The 22,043-nt window shown below is 45.6% G+C and overlaps 1 protein-coding gene across 1 annotated transcript in view; it reads left to right on the top strand.

Annotated features, from left to right (window-relative positions):
- Positions 1-18,977, top strand: part of GALNT17 (polypeptide N-acetylgalactosaminyltransferase 17) — a 127,476-nt gene extending 108,499 nt beyond the window's left edge. Inside the window, exons 7-11 of the mRNA XM_015880996.2 lie at positions 8,643-8,828; positions 10,777-10,914; positions 12,091-12,186; positions 16,577-16,744; positions 16,981-18,977. Coding sequence (XP_015736482.1) covers positions 8,643-8,828; positions 10,777-10,914; positions 12,091-12,186; positions 16,577-16,744; positions 16,981-17,109 — 717 coding nt within the window. The 3' untranslated portion in view covers positions 17,110-18,977. The remainder of the gene's footprint in view (positions 1-8,642; positions 8,829-10,776; positions 10,915-12,090; positions 12,187-16,576; positions 16,745-16,980) is intronic.
- Positions 18,978-22,043: the final 3,066 nt, after the last annotated feature.

Below are 22,043 nucleotides of genomic sequence, written 5' to 3'. Positions count from 1 at the left end.
TTATTTTGGAGAGAGAGTAAATTAATTAGTGCTTTTGCAAAGGAACCTGATATAAAAATAGATGCTGATGGATATTAGATGCTCTTAAACAATGATTATGTATTAGGGGGAGTTAGAATAGAAGTTCCTAAGGTCGTACAGCATGACTGGTGTAGATAACAGGGTGGCAGAAAGCACAGAGCTGTGGTAAACAAGGTAACGTCAAACGAAAGAACCAGGTGCTGTCAGATTAAGCACACAAAGGTGCTAATGTGCGATGTTGCCAAACCATTCTGCATGTAAATGATAAATGCTATCAGACCCTCATAATAAGTGAACTGAGTCTAGCTCCATTTCGGAGGTGTTTCGATTACACTGGATCCACGGCTTCAGCAGGATGCAGCTGAGCTGTGGAGGACTTTGGGATGTGGTTGTTCAGTGCAGGGATTCACTTGTGAGAAAAACAAGGCTTTTTTCACACATCTCAGTTGCCGAAGGTGTATTCTTCAATACACTTCAATGTGCTTGCGTTGCCTGTCTTCTTCACTATTAACTCAGCTTCTCTGTTTTAAGTTTACTGCAGTTCTTTGATTGATTTGAGTCTGACCTATAAAAGATTCCTAATCATCTCTTCCTTGTTGTTCTTATTGACCCAGCTACGGTTAACATCCTATGTGCTGTTTGCTATGTGGAGGAGGAGGAAGGTAGGCTCTGATCCATCTCACCTGTGCTTAGCTGTCTGCTCTAGCTGAATCACACAGACCAGGTTTTCAGTCTGCTGACCAGGTACAGTCTGCAAGCAGGTAGGAGACAAAAAGTTGTTAAATGCTGTATGATAAATCCAACTTGGAGAAGTTCCTGAAGGGCTCTTCTCCTCAATCGGAAAATCTGACATTGCTCAGAGGTGAGAAACAGTTGAAAAACAGCATCGTAGAGATACTTCAATTTGAAATAGCCTGAGGAATCCTACAGTGCAAAGCTATTCCTTGTGTTCCAGTATCTTGAAGGGACCAGTGTAGCACGAGGAGCCATCCATGTGTTGTTACAGCCTCCCTCCTCACAATATGTTGTCTGGTTAGACCACGCTGTTGGTAGAAGGGGAGAACTAGGGTAGATAGCACAGAAATAACTTGTCAAGCTGCTCAGTGGAAGAGCCAAGATGATAATTCACAACTTTTCTACCCTAGCCTAGTGATATCCTCACAGGGATCTCTGTACATCTGTCTTAAGCATCTCTGAGCAGGAGTTGCAGAATAATTCAGACTCAGACTTCTTGAGGGCTGTCATCCACTTCAGCTCAGTGCTGGCCGAGCTTCAAAACTAAATCAGTTTGCTCATGGAGGTGCCCAGCTGAGGATGGAGGTCAGAGGCTCCTTAGCCTCTGTGTCCCAGTGCTGGGTGCTCCTGCTGTGCATCCTGGCTGGGTGAGATGAGCAAGAGGAGGGTCTGTTTTCCTGTTCATGGAAGTATAGATAGTTTGGGAAAGAAATGAGTTACAGTGCAAGAGGGTGTAGGGTGCACACAGAGGACTGCAGCTGTGGGGAGCTTGTAGCCACACTCCTGGTGCCATGGGATGGAGAGGCTCCAGCTCTCCTCTCTACCCTTGTGCTACCAAAATACTTCCTGGATTACATTATATGTACACGTGCAGGGGAAAAATAAGGAATCGGGGATATTTCAGGTTTTTCATAAGTATAAAGAAAAGAAATCTAAGCATCAAAGTGGCTGTGTTTTATCTTTTTCATGAAGCTCTGGCCTGGACCCATCAAGTGCAGCTGAATGTTGGATTGATTTACAGCAGAGAGCTTCGTTTGTGTGTGTGTGCAGCTTAACTTTCAGCCAGGGCTGAGGGCAGCGTGGAGACCTATCCAGCCATCCCTTCTGGGAACGTGACCCAAGGGACATCCTGCTAAAGCAGCCCATGTCTCCTCTGCCGCACAGCAGCCACACATCACCAAAGTCACCCGGAGGCAACGCAGAGCTGCTGTTTCATTGGTGTCTCACTGCTGTTCCTTTGCACTGACGAGGTGCGGTGTGACGAGCACAGCTGGTGTTTGCTGCATGAAGAATCATTAGTGGTCATAGTCTGTGGTGTCCGTGCTGTGACCAGACCCCGAGGGACATAGAGATGCGGCAGAAGCTTTGTGTGGGATCTGGGGAGAGGAGGAGCAGGTTGATGGAGTGTAGCAAGTCAGTGGGTTGTGCAAGCAGCCAAGGTCATCTTTCAAAACCATTTTGATTGCTGCGGTGGCAATTTGGCCCCACAGACCAATGGAACAATTTTCAGCATGTGTTATAAGGACTTAACATGAAGCAGTGTGCTTTCTGGGCAACCACAAAGGATGCTTTCCTGCTGCAGCACTGGGACGTGAGCACAGATGAAGTATGTGGCCATACTGGGAGAGGCTTGCTGATGCTCTTCTGGGCATGAATAATGCAATCTCATATCTTCCCATAAAGATGTGACCGTTCCAGTGGGTTGGATCACCCTCAACAGTTCAAATACATGCTGCCTCTGCATGAGTCCATATGCAAACAAGGCTTTGATCAGGGTTAGCTTCTACAGAGACAGCCTTAATTAAGATCGATATTAATACAAATAGGAATGCAGCTCTGTTTGTAGGCAATGCTGTGTGCATGAGGGGGAAAGCCCCACTCTGCATTAGATCCAAGCCAAGGCTTCCAAATCTAAACTCACAGCTCCAGCTCAGTGGCTTGTCTGTACCAAAGGGAAATGGTTCCGGAGTTGGCCAGACTTGAAGGAGTGGCGTTGAACAGATGATGGTGCTGATGAGCAGCTGGTAGGAGGTTTTTCATCTTCGAGAGCCTTTGCACAGTGTTTCACCTGCACGTGTGCCAGAATTTTAAAGGAGCTTTTTAGTGGAGGTCGAAGGCTGTCGGTGACAGTCAGTTATCAGCAGCTTTGCTGATGATAGCTTCAGAGCCACGGCAATTGCTTGGGCTTTAAACTTTCACACTTGTTTTGAGTTGCAAAGTATTCATTATTTCAAGGCACAAGACGACCGCGCTGAAGATGGGATTTTAGCATCGCCTTAGAAAATAAGCAGATGGCAGAGTGAATGGCAGAAATATGACAGAGCAGCCCCAGTCTCTAACCATCTGGTTTGGACCTTATTTTCAGATTTCAAACTTGCACACATTAAGTCTGTCTGCAGCATGCATGGTGCTGCGAGGGGGAATGTGCTGAGCAGTAGCATGCAATAGCCCACGGACCTCAGTAACACAGGCAGCTGGCGTTTCTCCTCTAAAACAAGGGCCAGATGAGAGCTACCTTGCCCAACATGAGCTACCCATAGCTAACTACTAAAATGACAGTCTGATTTCTGCACCAAAGGCTGGTAGGTGTGGGGCAGCTCCCCAGGGCAGTGGGCATGACACTGCTCTCATAGTGTTTGGGTTCACGTGGTCCTGTGTGGAGCCAGGAGTTGGATTTGGTGATCTTTGAGGGTGCCTTTCAACTCCAGCTATTCCATAATTCCGTGGTTCTATCTAAACCTATGGCGTTCTTTCTAAACCTAATGAATGAGAAAGTCCATAGCAAAACCATCTGAGAGCCTATAAAGCATTGTCAGTGTGGGTTAGAGCTCTGACATACCGTGTGTGTCTGTGCGTGGTGTGTATGGGCATCCACACCAAATAGCAGACACTGCGTACATTTCCTCCCTCAATATTTGCATGTTCTAGTTTTAAACTCATTAGCCCTTTTTTTTGATGAGTTGCTTGAGCAATTTTCTGCAGAGAGGATCATCTGAGTTGCATTAAATCCTATCCATCTACAAGTATCTGTGCCGGAGCTCGGCTTCCTTTCAGCGCCTTCCCCATCAGCGCCTGATGAGAGGAAATCTATAATTACAGATCACAAAAGCCGCAGTCGTGATACGCTGGAGTTAAGACGACTGGAAGGAGAGGGGTGAGCTGTCAGCTCCAGCATGCATTGCCTCTCTCTGCATAAATAATTCTGCTTCAGAACTGCCTCTTATGGTTAAACTGCTCCATGACACCTTCCCCCTTCTCGTGCTGCTCCCCACGTGGAGCTCTGTTAGTCCAGAGAACCGTATGAGAATCATTTCCTCTTAACGGCTTTCCATGCATGAAAAATAGATCAAAATTCCCTTGAACTGTTTAGGCTGTTTTATTTTTACAGCTTTGACAAAAGTGGTTGTAGGAGAATGTGATCGAGATGGTTTTGGTACGTTATGGGCAATAAAAAGCAAAAATGAGCAGCCTCCAAGTAGATCAGAATCAAATTCTGCTGGTAGTTTGTGTCTTACAAGGGTGTAAAGCCCAGTGTGGTCGTTGCCTTCCAGAAGGGCTTACAGGTATTGTTGATGTGAGTTTTAGGCACTTGTCTTTTATGGGTCTCTGTAATAATCTTTGCGTTACGCTATTAGAGCATAATCAGGTCCCTGCCGTGCTGCCAAGACTGATCAGATGGCATCAATGCGCTGAGGAATTTTCACGCTGAATGTATTATGAAAGGCACAGATTTATTCCACGATAGCTGCAAACCACTGCAGCACATCACCAGAGCTTCGTGCTCCATGACTTTTTAAAGTAATTTTAAAGTAATGAAAGCACCCATCCTGATGTGCTGAGGGGCAAAATGCTCTTTTGCCACAGTTTTTCTGAGCCATGAGGCTGGGGACAAGTGCCTTCCAGCTGATCCTCCTGCACTATGCTTTGTGACTGGAGTGTTTTATATACAGCCTCCCCTCACGCCCGTTCTAACACACCTTATCTGGCTATGAAGCCAAATCAATACCCATTGTAGCCAGCAATGATGCACAATGTAGAACAGGTTTTGTTGGATTTGTTGGAGGAGCACAGCATAAATTTTTCATTGGAAAAGCCTCAAGTTTGAGCAAACACAATTACAGTGTGGATGTCTCATTCTCCTTGAACTGTGGCAGCACAGAGAAATCGCTGCTTCGCGTTGACGTGAAGCTTGCTTTATTCTAGCATCTCCAATATGTCAAATGTTAAACTATTTATGTTCCACGCAGAGTTAAGAGGATGGAAACTGTCACTGTTACATCTTGTTGCTGTAGGTTAGGATTTGTGGAATGAATTTGGCACCTGGGTTCAGCTTCTGTTTGGCATTTCTAAATGGCCATAATAGCAGGAATGCATTTAGTGGTCTCAGCAGAAAAGCTGGGGATGTTGGACACCAGATAGTGTGGATCTTTCTAGTCTGGCTCTGGTACAACAAAGACAGGAACCTGTCCAAAGTCATGAATTCAGGAAGATTCCTTAGGAGGATGTTTTTCACCCGGAGGGTGGTGACGCACTGGAACAGGTTGCCCAAGGAGGCTGTGGATGCCCCATCCCTGCAGGCATTCAAGGCCAGGCTGGATGTGGCTCTGGGCAGCCTGTGCTGCTGGTTGGTGACCCTGCACACAGCAGGGGGTTGGAACTGGATTAGTAGAAAGAAAACGCTCTTAGTATTTCTTTGCCATCTCTCTCTTTTTTTTTTAATTATTATTATTATTATTTGCTATTTCTCAGTTTTATTATTTAGGTCTTTGTTCCGTTGTGTTCTTATTATTTTAGCTGCCCTGGGTAATTGTGTTTTTCCCTTAACTAAAGAAGCTGATGTTAAAAGAAAGGAGGAGGGGGAAGATAAGGCAAAACTGTTAAATGGGAAATCCGTTGCTAATTAAGGTACAGTTTTGCTAATCACCTTAGAAATGAACTTATCAGCTGGAAACGACTGCAGTTTGTGTAATGAAAGTTAGGAGCACTTCTCCCCGTATCCTTCTGTCACAATGCATTCCGAGATCAGGAGTTTACCTTGCAGACTCATCCTGACACCATTAGACATGATGTCTCTTTGCATTAACTGCAGGCAGGCTCGAGCTGTTCTAGGATATATTTCAGTCTGACTACTTAAAATTTGGCAAAGTTATAAGCAAGGAAAGTCAGGATCCTGTAATGGGAGCTGTCAGTGTGCATTATGGAAGTCTGAGAGAGCTGCAGCTAGAACGCCGTGTTCAGGACCCCAGATAGCTGCTATCCCTTCTGACTTTTTATTATGGTGATTATTAATGATGTCCCAGGGGTGAGGAGGACACACAGCATTATGTAAGGCATTGCCCAAGCAATGGGATGTTTATTCTCACGTGGATGCTGATGATAAGAGAGGAGAAGGTGCTGCGTTGGGGCAGGACCAAACTTTTCTTTGTATGCATTAAACTTGTGTTTTCGAAGTGAATTGGGTTTGGCCCCATTCTAGCAACTGAATCTTCTAGCAGACACCAAGATGTGATCCTTCTTGAGTCCTGAGGCTGCCATAGCACAGGACAGGCTCTCAGCACCCCCCTTTATGGCTGGACATGAGGTCTTTTCCACCCTTAGTGATTCCCTGATGCTATGATTCCTGTATGCACAGCTCCTCCGGGGCTCCCTTTTCCACCTGGCTGGCTCCAGTGATGGCAGCAGATTGTCAGAAGTCCTTTTGTTTCTTAAATAATGCTCCCGGAGGGTAATTGCTGCTCTTGGCAGGCAGGAGCAAAGCAAATTGATGGTTGCAGTGAATTTTGGAGGGCAGAGGGGATTGTGGACAGTAATTGTTCCTAACTGCATGCCACTTGGAAAATTGTTCCTGTGATCGCTGCAGTGTGGTGGTCAAGTGAAATGGGGGTTTGCTAGCTGTCTCTATTACCAGCACAGAGGGCTGTCTGTGCACTTCTTGCTGTTCTCCCAAGCACTGCACCTGCTGAGGTCCCAGCCATCGTGAGGGATGGAGACACATTAAATGCTCCACATGAGCAGAGTGAAGACAGCTCTGATTTTGCATAAGACCTGCAGACTGATGGCTGTGAGGATGCTGGTGCCTTGCCTGGGAGGTGGGGGAATGCATTACCTTGAATACTTCAATGTATTTGAATGCTCATGCACAAGAGAAGATCCTGAACCTCCCTAGAAGCTCTACTGCTGCACTGCACCACGCTGAATTCCCCTTTGAACTGTCCCAGTGCAGGTCAGCGTGATGCTGGCTGTTTTGTCAGTGCTTTCACACATCTGTGACACCTTCGTGCTCCCTGAGGGAGATAGGAGAGCAAAACTGGGTCACCCCATCCCTAGAGCAAGGTGATGGAATCTTGCACTAACCAAGGGCTGCCTCCCACCTGGGCAGATGCTTCTAGAAAGTAGATGGCTGATGCTGTTTCAGCTGCAGTCACAGATTTCATTGCTTGAGAATTGCTGGTTTTCCATGTTGAATTCAGTCAGCTGACAAGAGGGGATGGCCTCAATTTGTACTAGGAGAGGCTGAGGTTGGATATGAGGAAAAGCTGCCCCAGAAGAGTGGTCAGGCACTGGAGCAGGGAGGTGGTGGGGTCACCATCCCTATAGGTGCTCCAGATATTGGTGGTCAATGGGTAGATGGACTGGATAGTCGTAGAGATCTTTTCCAGCCTCAGTGATTCTATGGTTCTATAGCTCCCCTGGTGATGGGTTTGTTTTCTCTTTGTTTCTCTGGAAATGCTTTACTAGAATTTAGCATTAAAGTGTGTGTTTTTCACAAACCCAGGCATCAATCTGTACATTTGTGCAGACGGCTGGAGGAGCAGCCACTGAGTCACTGTCATTTACTGGAGGGGAATGTTCTATTTTTAATTCCACGTCTCTTTACGGGTGGATGAATGGCAAGCTAATAGTCGTGGTGAAATTTGAATGTCAGAAAACAAGGGGAAACTTGTGACTTGTTCCTCGTATTTAACCTGCTCTGTTACACATTCTATCCTGAGTCTTCCAAAATGTCTTTACGTGCTCTCCATGCGTGTCTTATGGATGGGTATAATTGTTATTTGTTCCATGGTAGCAAGCGGTGTGAGGCTCCTCATAGTGCTGGGACTGCAGGTTGATAGCATTGAGGGGACGCAGATGGGATTAAAGGTGGTAAGCCTGGATGAGATCCCAGAAACACTGGGTGTTATAACAACTGTGCAAAAGGATAGTGCAAAGCAGACTGCAAAAGAGGCGAAACTGGGATTATTAGGCCTGCCTGGCATATGTGTTTATAATGATTGCCCAGAGCCTGGTGTCCCTGCCGTGGGTTTTTGATATTTAAGATAAATAATTTATTGGTGAAGGTAAACAGGCAGGTAAGAACTCAGGTATGGCGAGGCATTCTGCACATTCCCTTTGTGTCTGAGGAAAAGAAGCTCTCAGAATGTTTTATTAACTTGTAAACTGTGATTTAAGGGAATTTTAAACAGCATGTGAAAGAAAAATAATGAACAAATGTTTTCAAGTGGGAGAAATCTGTCCCTGCCATATGTTTCTCTGAGTCATCCCTTTAGCAGAAGGAGCTCTTGCAATTGTTTCTGTTATTCCAGGCACTAATCCTTCTTATTTAGTAGAAGCATCTCTGCAAACACAGCACCCCATCCTGCAACCGTGGGGTGCTAAAGGTGGGGTGATGTAGTCGTCATCCCACCAAGGGTCAGAGTGAATTTTGCTCTGTGCACAGGCTAACTTCTCCCTCTGGCTCGCGGCTGAGCAAAGTCCAAACATGGCCACAGATTTCTATTTGAAGCCGATGATGAGATCCTGTGTGCTATAGCAACCACAGAACCTTCTTTCTCTTGAGTTTGCTCATGGACCCTTGGCTGATGGGAGTTCTGCTGGTTTCATTGCAGGTGTGGCTGTGCGGTGGCAGCATGGAAGTCCTGCCCTGCTCCAGGGTGGCCCATATTGAACGCAAGAAGAAGCCCTACAACAACAACATTGGTTTCTACACCAAGCGTAACGCCCTGCGAGTGGCCGAAGTGTGGATGGACGACTACAAGTCCCACGTGTACATCGCGTGGAACCTGCCTTTGGAGGTAAAGCCATTGTGCCCTTCTCCTGAGTTTTCACTGGGTTAAAACATTGAATTGTAGAGGATTTGGTGCTCCCAAGAGAAGAGCCTGAAGTACCCTCTGTCCCACCAGTAGCCACAGAAGCCATTGGGGCTCTTTCAGCTTTGATGGAGGTGCTGCAGCACCTGCAGAATTTGAGTAAATATAAAGTAAATATACAGCCACCCTTTTGGTGATGGAAATAAGGACTCCTTGCAGATCCTGTCCCAGCTAAGGGCTGCTCCAGGGTCCTGCAGCAGCAGCATTCCTTCTGGCATCACGGTGCTTCAGTGCTTTTTGAAAGGTATTAGCAGGAGCTGCTGCTGTTGGAGGAAAGGTTACATCTGGGGAGATTTCCTGGCATTTAGAGCCCCAGTAGTGACAACTTCATACTGCATTAGAGAGCAGCTGTTATCTGGGAAAGGTTGGTAACTGCCCATTCTGCTGGTCTGCTATTCTGGGTCCTGGCTCCACACAGGACCCCCCAAATCCAAACCCTTTGTCTGAGAGCATTGTCCAAATGCTCCCTGAGCTCTGGCAGCTCAGGGCTGTGCCCAGTGAATTGGAGACCACCCTCTGGTGCAGAAGCTTTTCCTGACCCCACCTGACCATCCCTTAATGCAGCACCAGGTGCTGAATATTCCAGGCTCGCCCATTCAGTTCTCAGCCTGTCCTGCCTGTCTACGCTGAATCATCTTTATTTCACCTGTGAGCTACCAGTCAGAGATTAAAATGGTGTCTTCTCTAAAGCAGAGTGAATAATTCATTAGGAGATCATTACAAGCATTGTAATGGAGAATTGCTTTCCCAGCTGTAGTTAATGATCACTAGAAGAGAAAAGAGCAGGAGCTAAAATAGAGTAGAAACCCAGACACTTGTAGGAAGGAGAAGTGGCTGCTTTGTGCCTTTGATTTCCTTCACCTGGTTGCTGCATTAGTTCCCCAGACGTTGTAATGAAATAAAAGGTTAAAGAGGGGTTGCTCTCTTCAGCTCCTGAGTTTATTCCCCTGGGATGGGTGCTGCAGCTCTGTGTGCTTTTAGATCAGTGTGAGCAGTGGGGTTCCTCTGTGTCTCCAGGGATGCTTTTTCAACATGTATTTTTCAAAATCCTCAAAAAAGGATTTTTTTTTTTTTTTGAGGTTCATCTTCTGTTCTTCCTTTTTTTTTTTTTTTTTTTTTTTTTTCTTTGCTATCTGCTTCTCTTCTATTTGAATGGTAAATTTTTAATCTTTCTTTAAAAAAAAAAATAATTAAATTTTTTTTTTCTTTATTTTATACCTTTCTAACCATGCTGTCCTCCTAGGTACTTCTTGGTAGAGTCTCCCATAGACTTATAGGATGGCTTGGGTTGGAAGGGACCTCAAAGATCACATAAGGGAAAGAGTTTTGGTGCTTGGTGCAGGCAGGGCTTTGCTTTCCAAGGGTTGAGCACACAACCATCTTTTAACCCTTATGTACATTTGCTGTAACCTCTTCAGGAAATCTGCTGTGTTAGTACCTGAGGGGTAGGTGAGATCTTCTAGCAATAGCTTGGCATTGTGCCTTTTGATAAACTCCATCACTTCCAGACTGATCCAAAGTCAGAGGGGATTAATGGGGAGCTTTGTCAGTGCCACGTTGTGCTTCTCATATTGCCTCCCAGGGCCAAAATGTGTTTGGTGGCCAATGTAAGAATGCCTTTAAATCCCGTTAGAAAAGTGAGTGTCTCCTTTGCTATGGCTGTGAAGCCTCTGTCCCAAGTCAGATTTCTCTGATGATGATTTCAGTCTTGGACACACCTGCCAAAATTTCCTGGCATGGATTCAGTGTGAAGTTACTCAATCTTTTGGCAGTTTCCATGTGGATTGGAAAGAACAGTGAAATCAGTGCAATGCACTCATTTTCTCTTTCCTTAAGAGCCTTTCAGCGATGTGCTGTGTCTGTTGTTTTTCAGAATCCAGGGATTGACATCGGGGATGTCACTGAGAGAAAAGCCTTAAGGAAGAGCTTGAAGTGTAAGAATTTCCAGTGGTATCTGGACCACGTTTATCCTGAAATGAGAAGATACAACAACACTGTTGCGTATGGCGAGGTAATTAAGGCTGATACACCCTTAGATGGGACTGGAAATATTTACAGTTGGTGAGGCTCTGATGAGAAGTAGCCTCAAAGGAGTTCAACGTGAATCAGACCTTACTGTGCCCGCATAGTTGTATAAATGCTTATAAATCTGTTCACAGTTGCTTATGGAAGCCTGTGTTGGGATCTATTTCTAATCTTGGAGACTGCATGCGGCAAAATATTTTAATACGTTATTTACTGGGTTGACACCAAACTGTGTGTGTTGCCTATCGAGTGTGTGGATTATGCAGCAAACGTGTAGTCATTTTATAAAAGCCTTTGACTTAACCTCAGCCTAATTTCTTACATGGTCTCTGTAGGATATAATGCATTGTCACAACAGCTTAAGGCTGAGATAAAGCAAGGAGACTTAATTCAATCTCTCTTGGCATTGAGACAGCACTAGGAATATAAAAACAGGCAACTAACAATATTCTGTTGCAATGGGTCTCAACAGAACAGCGGCAGTTCAAGAAGGCTTCTCAAAACACATCTTGAGCACCCCTGATGGGCATCAATTTTAAGAAAGTTTCCTTATTGGATTTACTCTGATAGCTTCAAGGCACCCACCCCCAAACAGGCCATATTTTAAAGGCATTATTTCATTTCAGTTGACCTATATGATGAAATTGGAGCGAGGACATCTCTGCCTTCACAGACCTGGTTTGTAGCATGAGTCCAGTACTCTCCAATGGGTGTCTTTAAATACTTAGCCAGCAGCTTTGTGTCTCCTCCTGCATCCTTGTGACAGGCCATAGGATTTCCTTGTGCTTACTGGATGTCTTTTTCCTGCCTTGTTGAATACTTTAGGATTCTGATGAAATAGGAATGATTCCGCATTGATTTGAGGTTCCTGGCAATGCACTGAAAACAGTCTAAAAATACATTTGTTACTTCCACGCATGACCAAATAAGAACACTATTCAAGGAAGCTGGCTCCTTTGACTGGTGATTATGATGTAAAAATAATCATCATTAGGCCCGTGTTGAAAGAAAACACAGGGCACAGTAAACTTTTCTCTGCCTGATTATGCCCATTGATATACGATACCACATATTCTTTCCATAGCCAGGGACGTGGCTGCATACCAGTCCCCAGCTTACATCTGAAGATGCTGTTTAACCACTCTGTCTTTATTTCTTACAGCTTCGAAACAACAAAGCAAAAGATGTTTGCCTCGACCAGGGCCCGCAGGAGAACCACACAGCAATATTGTACCCATGCCACGGCTGGGGACCACAGGTGAGGAGCCCACGTGTGTTGGGAGTGGAGGCTGGAGGGACAGAGGATGGAGTGTGGATGTGCAGCATCTGTTGGCTTCACTCTCAAATGTATAAGGCCTTTTTGTTTAAAAAGAAAAAAAAACTCGTATAAAAAGATGCACTTTCCCAACTACTCTTCGAGCTATTTTCTGGATTACCATAATTGCAGCAGAGCTGCGAGTAAAAGCGTAATTTGAAAACATCTTCCAGACAAGGGTAAATAATTCTGAAAGCAAATGGCCAATGAGCAGAGCACAGCACACACAGGAAGAGCATTTTAAGACTTTTTTCTTTCTCTCTTACCTGACAGAGCAGAAACAACCAACTGGGATAAGAAAACAAACAGTGCTTTTTGATGGGGTGATAATTAGCTGTTCCTAAGGGCCTGGGAGCAGGTCTTCTCGTTCCTGGTAGCTTCCCGGGATGACATTTGATTTTGATCTCTTTGAATTCTTCCTCTGCAGAATGATTTCTGCTAAGGTAGGCAGGAGGGTGAGCTGAGGATTGGGATGGAGCCGAGTGGGGATGTAGAGCTGCAGGATATGGCAGCTATGGCAGCCTTAGTGGCTGTCTGAGGATGGAGATAGATATCTGGGGTAGCTCAAGAAGAAGACTGGCACATGTAAGGAGTCCAGTAAAGAGTCCATTTTCACAGTACAGTCACTGTCAGCTTTCCAGGTTCACTGGGAGTAAGTAATTGCAAAGCTCATCTGAACTTAAACTGCAGACTTCAGGAGCCACCTGAGCTGAGGCCAGGGGAGTCCTCTGGGGTAGAGACAAACCTCACTTTGGTTTATCCTTGCCTTTAAACAGAGCTCATTCAACCGTGGCCTATCAAGTCACTGCTAAATATAGCCGAGCTGTTGCATAAATGCACAATTTCTTTTTCTTAAATGGCACAAACTACCTATTGGACTTCCCGGATGGAAACTTAAACCTCTAAGTGCATTATAATAGGAGAAACTGAATTAGTCTGACAGTGCCTACTAAGCCGGGGCTTTAAGACTAACGACTAAAAGCAGGTTACTTATTTTTTCCACAGCTTCTTTTGTGATTAAACAACGTTTTCTTTTTTCCAGCTTGATACTCTGAAATAAAGCACTGCCTGTTGCACAAGCTCAGCACAGGTTTTTCTTCCTGGTTTTCTATCTCACCTCCGTCTCTTCCCTCTCCAGCTGAGAGCCAGTTCTTGGCAGTTCTTTTGTTTCGCCATATGTGCAATTAGCCTTAACTCCTTGAAAAGCAGCTATCAGGGAGTGCAGAAGCTTTGAAATCAGCCTTTTGCAAAAACACAAGCGCGGCACAAAAGAAATTGGACTTTCGCTACTGCAGTTTAATTAATGGGCTGCGTGTTGTAATTTCTTACCCGAAATATAATTAGAAGGGATGTAAACACTTTGTTCTAATAGCTCACTTGCTGGAGATATGTATATGTAAAACACAAGGACTTGCAGTTCCTGTTGGGTAGTTCAGCACACGGAGTGGTGTCTGTGTTCACACTGTGGCTTGCAGTGTCTGCTTCTCTCCCTGGTGCTCATCATAGCCACACTGAAATCCATTTCCCAATTCAGAAATGGGTTTGTTGCCTCAGCTAGTAACGTGTCTGCTCTCAGCTGGCATCTTAACTGCACAAGGGCAGCACCAAGGAGGTTTGGGTTGGATATTAGGAGAAATATCTTCTCCAAAGAAGTGATGATGCATTGGCATAAGGGAGTAGTGAGGTCACCATCCCTGGAGGTGTGGAGATGTGGCACTGAGGGACGTGGGCATGGTGGGGTGGGTTGGAGCTTGGTGATCTTGGTGGTCTTTTCTACCCCAAATGATTCTGTGTAAATTGATGTGGTTGGGTGTGATGGATCCCATACCTGGTACCAAATATGAATGAGTTCTTGGCTTTTTCTCACAGCACCTTTGCTATAGAATCTGTAGATTCTATTGTTGCTTTTTTTGTCTTCTTTTCTTTGTATTTTCACTTTACCTTCTCATTCTTACTGCTTTTATTCACTTCCAGCTCAAATAATTATCAGATTTCATAACGAAGTATCCTTTTATCCTGTAATTATACTGAATGTGCTCTTTTAGACTTTTTCCTGATGGCTTCATCTTTTAAGCGATACATCATGAAAAAAACCTTGCTGTAATGATGTATCACACTAATAATATAGTAATACCTCATTGGAGTGACAGAACGATGGTGATATATTAATGTGATAGAAAGCACTATAATGCTATAAAACTTAAGATAATGTTCACCCAGCAGAGCATTTCATTTAATTATAGGATAAAATGTGTTTTGCCCATTTAATCATCAGAACCTGGGGACAAAGTCATCAATACTGAGATCATCCGGGACACCGCGATGTCAAGGATGACAAAACAGCGCATCAGATAAAATTGGGTTAAGGAGAAAATACTGTGCTCTTTACTTAACAGTTGCTAATGGATGATCTGCTCACTGCAGAAAAGAAGCTAAACAACCCTAAATTATTTTCCAATAGAGTCAATGAAGGTCATCAAGGCTTTTATTTCCCAGGTGCTAAGATGTCTAATTAACTTTTTCCCATCCCTGAGATGCAGCCAGCCAGAAAAAATAATCAAAGAAGATATATTGTTGGTACTGCTTTGCAATGCATAGGGCACATGTGCAGCGCCAATTTGGGACCCAGAGCCTCATCCAAAGCATCCTTTTTTAGTCCCAATGTCTGTTTTGATGGCATAAAGATTGATTTTGAGATCCCAGAGCTTTTTATCCTTTATTTTTAGGACTCAGTGACTCAATTAAAGATCCAAAGCTGTCTTTTCTGTAGCCTAAACTTGGAGATGTGTTTGGAAAATGCTGTAGATATGAATCCTTTTTTCTCTCTGGTGATGTGGCCAAGGGCTGCTTGCACTGATTAAGCTGTGGAAGACTTCATCAAGATTAACCACTTCTCAATATGCTCATTAGTGTTTTCAGACAGTTTTTCTCTAGTCTGTCCCCTTGGTCTGTTCGGTTTCTTTTCTGTCCTGTGTTTGGCTGAGAAATTTCTTCAGGTGCTCAACGAGTCGTAGAATTATAGAACCACAGAATGGTTGTTTTGGAAGGGACCTTACAGATTATCCAGTTCTAACTCTTGCATTGGCTGGGTGCCCCCCAGCTCAGGCTGCCCAGGGCCCATCTGTGGCCTTGGATGTACCTCCAGTGATGGGGCACCCGCAGCTCTGGGCAGCAGCGCCAGCTCCTCACTACCTTCTAAGTCAAGAATCTCCCCTTAACGTGTAACCTAAATCTCTCCTAGTTTAAAACCATTCCCCTTTCTCTTGTCACTCTCTGCCCATATAAAAAGTTGGTTTCCCAAACGAACAAGGAAAACAACATTCAGGCGCTGCATCTGCTGTTGCCTGCTCAAGTCAGACCCTTCTACATTGTTTTAACTTGATTTTCAGTGTTTAATTATTCTAACTGAGATAACCCATACTCCCAGTGTGATTTACTGTCTCTTTTTAAACATCTGGGTCACAGATATGCTCAGTTAATTAACGTGCTGAATACTCCTCATTTGTCTGCTAGATAATGGATTGATTCATAATTTAAATAAGCAGCTGTGTATATCTTTCCCCTGAACTATGAAAGGCAGGCCGCTGTCATTCATCTCCTTTTCACTCCTGAATTTAAATATGTTTAGGGAAACATTGTAGTGGGGTCTCTCAAACAGTGCAGATGCAGGAGCCCTTTGTGCATGGTGCCATCACGGTGCCAGCTGCTTCTCACACCCCCAGCCTTGGCTCTCACAGCATCCACTGCAGCACCCAGGGCTGGTTGGTTCTCGTGCTGGTGCTACTGCAGCAGTCAGGTGTTGTTCTGTTGCCTTTGCTGCACTGTTGAGCTATGGGGGATGCTTGGGCCTGCATCCCTGGGTAACAGAACCAGTGATATGTTGCCCTTTGGCTAATGCAGAGGTTGCTGGAGGGCTCTGCCTGATGCACCAGTGGCATTGCTTGCTGTACAAAGCAAGACTGGCTTGGCAAGCATATGAGTGTGGCCTCCAAGCCAGCTGGCTCCAACGAGGAGCCAAAGCCAGGAGGAGGCTTCCCTGTGATTTAAGGCTTAGAATCTCCTCCCCCCTCTCCTTCCCTCCTCCCTCGCCCCTTTCACCTTCCCCCTTCCTTTCCTGCCCTGACTCCTCGCCTTTATCTGCAAAATAAATTTAACAAGAGGAGAGAAAGGCTGGAGAAAGGGTTACTCTTTTATCCTCATCAGTTCTATTTTGTCTGTTCATCATCCTCACAGATTTTCCCTTGGGCTCTGCCGTGATTGTCCTCTTCTCTATTGCATTTAAGTGATACTTCAAAGATATTGATGGTCTTTTTTCCCCTCCTCCTTGTCCCAGCTTGCACGCTACACCAAGGAGGGGTTCCTTCACCTTGGTGCCCTTGGGACCACGACGCTCCTGCCTGACACCCGCTGCCTGGTGGACAATGTAAAGAGCCGCTTCCCCCAGCTCCTCGACTGTGACAAGGTCAAGAGCAGCCTTCATAAGCGCTGGAATTTCATCCAGGTGTGTTTTGGGTCTGCCATCACTACCTCTCGCTCTCATACCGTGGGCTGGTAGTGATAAAGTTCACTCCAGTCAACCCCACTGATGAATTTGGAAATGATTTTATGGCTTGAATTTCATTATCGCCCCACAGAGCACTGTGCACTTTCCAGCCATGCAGTCCTGCAGTGTGCATTCCTGACTTGCTTCGCAGGCATCCTCACGTTTTGATGTTTTCTCCTTGTCTTTGATTTTAGAACGGTGCCATCCTGAACAAGGGAACAGGGCGCTGCTTGGAGGTGGAGAACAGGGGAATGGCCGGCATCGACCTGATCCTTCGCAGCTGCACAGGACAGAGGTGGACAATTAAAAACTTCATCAAGTAAAGAGTGGAGAAGTCAGAGGAGTTTCACCTGAAAGGTGGCTGACTTGGACCGATTGGTCTGGACTCCTTTGGAAAGGACAAAATATCAAAACAGAGCTTTATTCGTGTTATTAGGAGAGGACATGGGGGAAATGGGCATTTGTGTCTTTATTTTTGTTGTATATTAGTCTCCCACAGGTGATTTCAACTGTGTGAAATTGGGTCAGAACTCTAATTTTCTTCTGGCAAGCAGTCTAAAAGGTAGCACTTATTTCTGCTGGAATAAGTGTAATAAGCTCGTGCATCCTTGTGAGCATTGAAATACTGCTTTCCCAGGTGACTCCAAGCGCTCCCAAGACCCAACCAGGTTTGTACGGTGATTGAAGTCAAGAGACCCTGCATGTAACTGCGTGGTAAGTGTGCAAACGTGTGCTTGTGAGAGGAAAAGGCCACCAAGCCGTGAAGAAGCTGTGTTTGAATGACGTGGTGTCTTGCGAGGAGCGTTGTATCCTTTCCCTTTCTTGCTCCATCATCCAGCAGCCCCTTTCTTGAGTCTGGGAGAAGCGAAGCTCTCAGAGACACCCTGATAGATCCTGTAGATCTCTCCAGTTCCCCCTCACAGATGTCACAACATGAAATACAGTTGAATAAGAATCGTGAGCTCCCCATCACCCTCTTGCTGCTGTTGGCTGCACCAGCCCCACCCAGCACCAGCCTCTCTGTTTGTGGAAACCCCAAGTGGAAAGCCCCACGATTGGCTACCTGTCCCATGTTGGGGTCTTTTGGATGCATGCCTTGTTAGAATTAACCCATGGCAGCCCAAGCATTGCACAGCAGGCTGCCAGCCTGATGCTGGCCCCTTGTGGACTCTGTTACCCTTTTTTTTTTGCTGCTTTCAGGGTGGATGTGCTGATGTGTGCAAGAGGCTGAGGGCAGGTCATGTGAGAGAACGTCCTGCTCAGGCTTCCCTCTCATGGAGGCTATGGGGTTTGTTTTTAAGGCATCTTTGCCTCTGAATGAAGACATGAATAGTGGTATTCTCCTTACCTCTATAGTGGTATAGTTTTCTTCTTGAGGCTTGAACACATCTATCCTGCCTGCTCAGTGTGTTTCTGCAGTGATGTTGATGTAAGGAAGGGAGAGCAAGAGACCAATAAGTGGCAGCTTGCCTGAAATTCTTCATCTTGAAGTCACTTAAGGCTTGTTAACACAGTGGGATGAACTCGCCTGGTTTATCTGACCTGCAGTAATCCTGGGAACCAAATCTATCCAGCTACTGTGGGACACTTTGCTTCGGGGTCCTGGTGTCTGGCTGACTGGAAAAGGGAAACATCTTGAAAAGTCATTTCACGTGGATGTGGGACTAATAATGGATGGCCGCAGTCTTTGCTCGGCTGGGAGGGGAAACCAGCCCATCTCCTGTCCTTCTCACAGAATAATACTCTTTCTGGTTGCCCTCTGGCTAGGGTGCACTAAAATATATTAATATATGAGATGTATGTGTAAATACGTTTCCCAAAGGTGGGATGTGCACAGAGTTGTTTGCTGCAGAGCACTCATGCCTGTCTTCCATTTGCATCGGGATAATGCTACCTGGGTGTTTAATGAGTTTAATTTTCAATGCCATGCAGCAGGTTGATGACTCATGTTTTAGTAATTTATTGAACAGAAACAGAAATTTCATTGTTCCTTCTTAAAGCATCGCATCTGATTGTTCACTTACACGTCACAAGACTCAATGGAGTTGTCTTTGGGTTTTCTCCCTTCTGTAATGCAGTAAAACCTCTTGTTGTCCTGAATTGCAAAGTAGGGACTCAATGTAGAATTTTGCTCTCTTACTCGCTGTTGCATCATCTCTCGTGTAATAAATTTTAGCACTTATGAAACAGACACGACTGCAGTGTCTTTAGATGCATGAGGATGCATTTGTTGCTGCCCTCTAAGAAAAGCCATTTGCCAATGGAGAGGACTCACACCAAGAAAGTCTGGGGGATTTGAGACTTCACAGCTAGTGGCCAAAATGTAAAATTCCCTTTTAATTGAGCGATCAGTTGCTGTCAGTCATCAGTGGAAGCCACATATTGTTTAGCACAGGGAAAAACCTGCATGTTTTGGAGGAGGTGGGGGGGAAAAAGGAATCCTTTGGATGTTGCTGTGCTATCATTCACGGTTCTCAGCTCCTCTCTAGTCCTGCCAGCGCTCAGGGCGCCAGCAGATGGGCTTTGTCAGATTTAATTGTGGTGGTGGAAGGTGTCCCCGCCGCCAGCCTTCCATCTGCTGCTGGAGGCTTCTGTCCCCATCGCTGTCAGCACTGCAGAGCGTGTGGCCGCGCTGTTCCTGCTGTTGTTTGAAGGATGTGCTTCTCCAACAGGCAGGAATTGCTGTGCTGAACCATGGGACTGTTGGCTGAGGTCACCTGAGGATGGTGGCACGGTGGTATGTGGTGACATCCATGTGCTTGTCAGCTCAGGTGACACGAAACATCTGGATTGCATTGGCGATGGGCTCTGCTTCTTCAACAGAAAGCCAGAGGTGTGTTCCCTTTGTGCATGTCCCAAAGGAAGGGGGTGTGGAAATGAATGCTTCACTCCAGGACCTTCAGGTGGGGAAGAAACCTTGTCAGGATGGTTTCCCTCTTCTAATTGCTATATGTAGAGTGCTTGGAAGTGATTGAAAAGCAGCAAAATTGGGATTAAAATGGAGAGTTTTATCTGCCGTGTCCGTGTAAGTTCTGTTCTCATATTGGTCTGTGACTTGCAGGGATGATTGCTGAGGCGATGACCTGAGGTCTGCACCCTCTGAAACCTTAGAAATCTATCTTAGGAATCGGGATCTGAATGTTGCATCTGGCGCTTATCTCTAATAATAATGTTAATTGCTTTTAAAAGTGATATCAAAGTGGTTCTTATTAAATATATGATTCGAGCCTTGCCTCTTGAGTGATTTTAAAAAGATTCACCGTTGATGAGATACAGAGGCAGTCATTCTTCTCTGTTACTCGGTTAATAGAAAAGTGTGCTGCTGTTTTAATGGAAGTTCCATTTTAAAAAGAAATGGAAATGAAGGAGAAATCAAGAGAGATGGCCGGTGCAAATTAACCTCCCGTTTCATCCTCCCATGCTGGCTGCCACTCACCAAGATAATGCAATTACATTCAAGAAGTTGAAAAGAGATGTTACATGGCAAAACAGCATCGCTTGTGAATGGACCCGGAGTGGATGCTACTAAAAGTGACCTGAAGCTCGAGGCATGGCTTGAAGATGGCTTGAAACCCAAGATGGCTGGTAATGATGATCCTACCAATGAGGTGTGGGTAGGTATGGACGGTAGGAGCTGTGTCTGTGTTTGCACCCTATAGCAAGGGCTGTGTTGTTGTTTGTACGAGCTGAGGGCATGGCAGGCTGCTGGAAACACTCCAGGTGAGTGTGGCCTCCAGCCCTGAGCTTGTTTTTGCAGAGCATGATCAATACAGCTCCAGCACGGAGCATCCAGTCACTGCTCTCCTAAAGGATGCCACAGTGGTAGAAAAATCCATACTCTTGTTGCATGCATTTGTCATGCTTAAGACTTCCTATGGTAAAAGATATGGGCTAGAAAGCTGTAAGATCATCCCATGTGCTTTCTGGTCAATGTAAGTCAACAGAAAGCTCTTCTTAGTAGAACCTTTGTGCTGCCCTGGGCACATCTGCACTTGCAGAAACTTCCCTCTAAGCCCTCAAGTGCAGTTAAAATGCAGTCATTTCAGAAGTTTAACTTGTGGGGTCCCAATAGCAAAACTCTGCTTGAGCAGTGAGCTATTGGGGCACTCATGCACTGCATAGGTAGGAGCCTCACGATGCTCCCAGACTGGTTGAAGCTGCTCTGGTCACTCAGCTCTGCAGCAGTCAGTGCTGGTGGGACCAGGATCCAGGCAGAATGTTCTGTTTAGAAGCAGAGTGACAGCATCTGTCCAGCACCACATTGAAATGAAACAACACAGCAGGAATGACAAACCTGAAATTCAAACCCAGCAATCTCCACTTAACCAGGATCCCTGGGGGAGAGCAGCAGGTTGAGTGTCACATCCCAGGGGGGTGACTGCATTAAGTCCCACTGCCACCTCAGTTCTCCTTACCATCAGCTCAGGCTTAGGGTCTCGCTGGTTGTGCTCAGCACAAGGGAAAATACCAATGTAGGCATCAGCTCTGTTTAGCACCCAGAGAACTCAGTGTTTTATTCTGAAGGCACACAGGTATTGCTGCCAGGAATGGCTGTCCTGGTCCTCTGAGTCAAGTGGCAAAAGACAAAAAAGCAAGAGAAAAGACTGTACAACCTACAGAGCTTTCCAAGGAGGAATTTTGTATTTTATTCCCATCTGGTGGCTCTGAGATGTGATGGGTAATAGCTTTCCAAATGTATTTCCTGGCTATTGTCATTCTAGGTTTTATTGTTCCAGGCAAGAACCCACATAGGAGCTAATTCATATTGTGCTCTTCAGAAATCACAGCCAGGAGGAAAAAAGTGGCAGAGTGGGGTCAAGGTGATGTGCTGTGCGGAGACCAGGATTGGCACCTGGTGGTAAAGCAGTAACAGCTTCTGGCATTGTGAGAGTGGAGCAGCTCCCACCAGGATGCTCTGAGCCTTACACCATCCCTTGGAGGGGCTCAGAAGTGCCCTGGATGTCCCCATGGGTCCCCTCCTCATCCCATGATGAGATTCAGACAGAGTTCCTTCCTGCACTCTGCTTTCCCTGTCTGCTCCAGGGTCAGCTCACCACCACCTCCGTTCCCATCATGTTTTTGGCTTTGGTGCTATTTTTGTTCCTCTCTCTCTTTGTCTTTATGACTGTCTTGTTTTACTTTTTGTGGCTGGGGCCGCCTTACGCTCCTCTCTTTGCTCTCAGCAGGAGGTTGCTCTGTCTCCGTCCTTGCTTGCTCCTTTATTCTCCATGTACTTCCTTCTGTTTGCTCTCTTTCC

This window comes from Coturnix japonica, chromosome 19, assembly GCF_001577835.2.
Source record: "Coturnix japonica isolate 7356 chromosome 19, Coturnix japonica 2.1, whole genome shotgun sequence".
Classification (NCBI taxonomy): Eukaryota; Metazoa; Chordata; class Aves; order Galliformes; family Phasianidae; genus Coturnix; species Coturnix japonica.
Note: the sequence above shows the minus strand (reverse complement) of the source record. Positions and strands in the feature narration are given on the sequence as shown.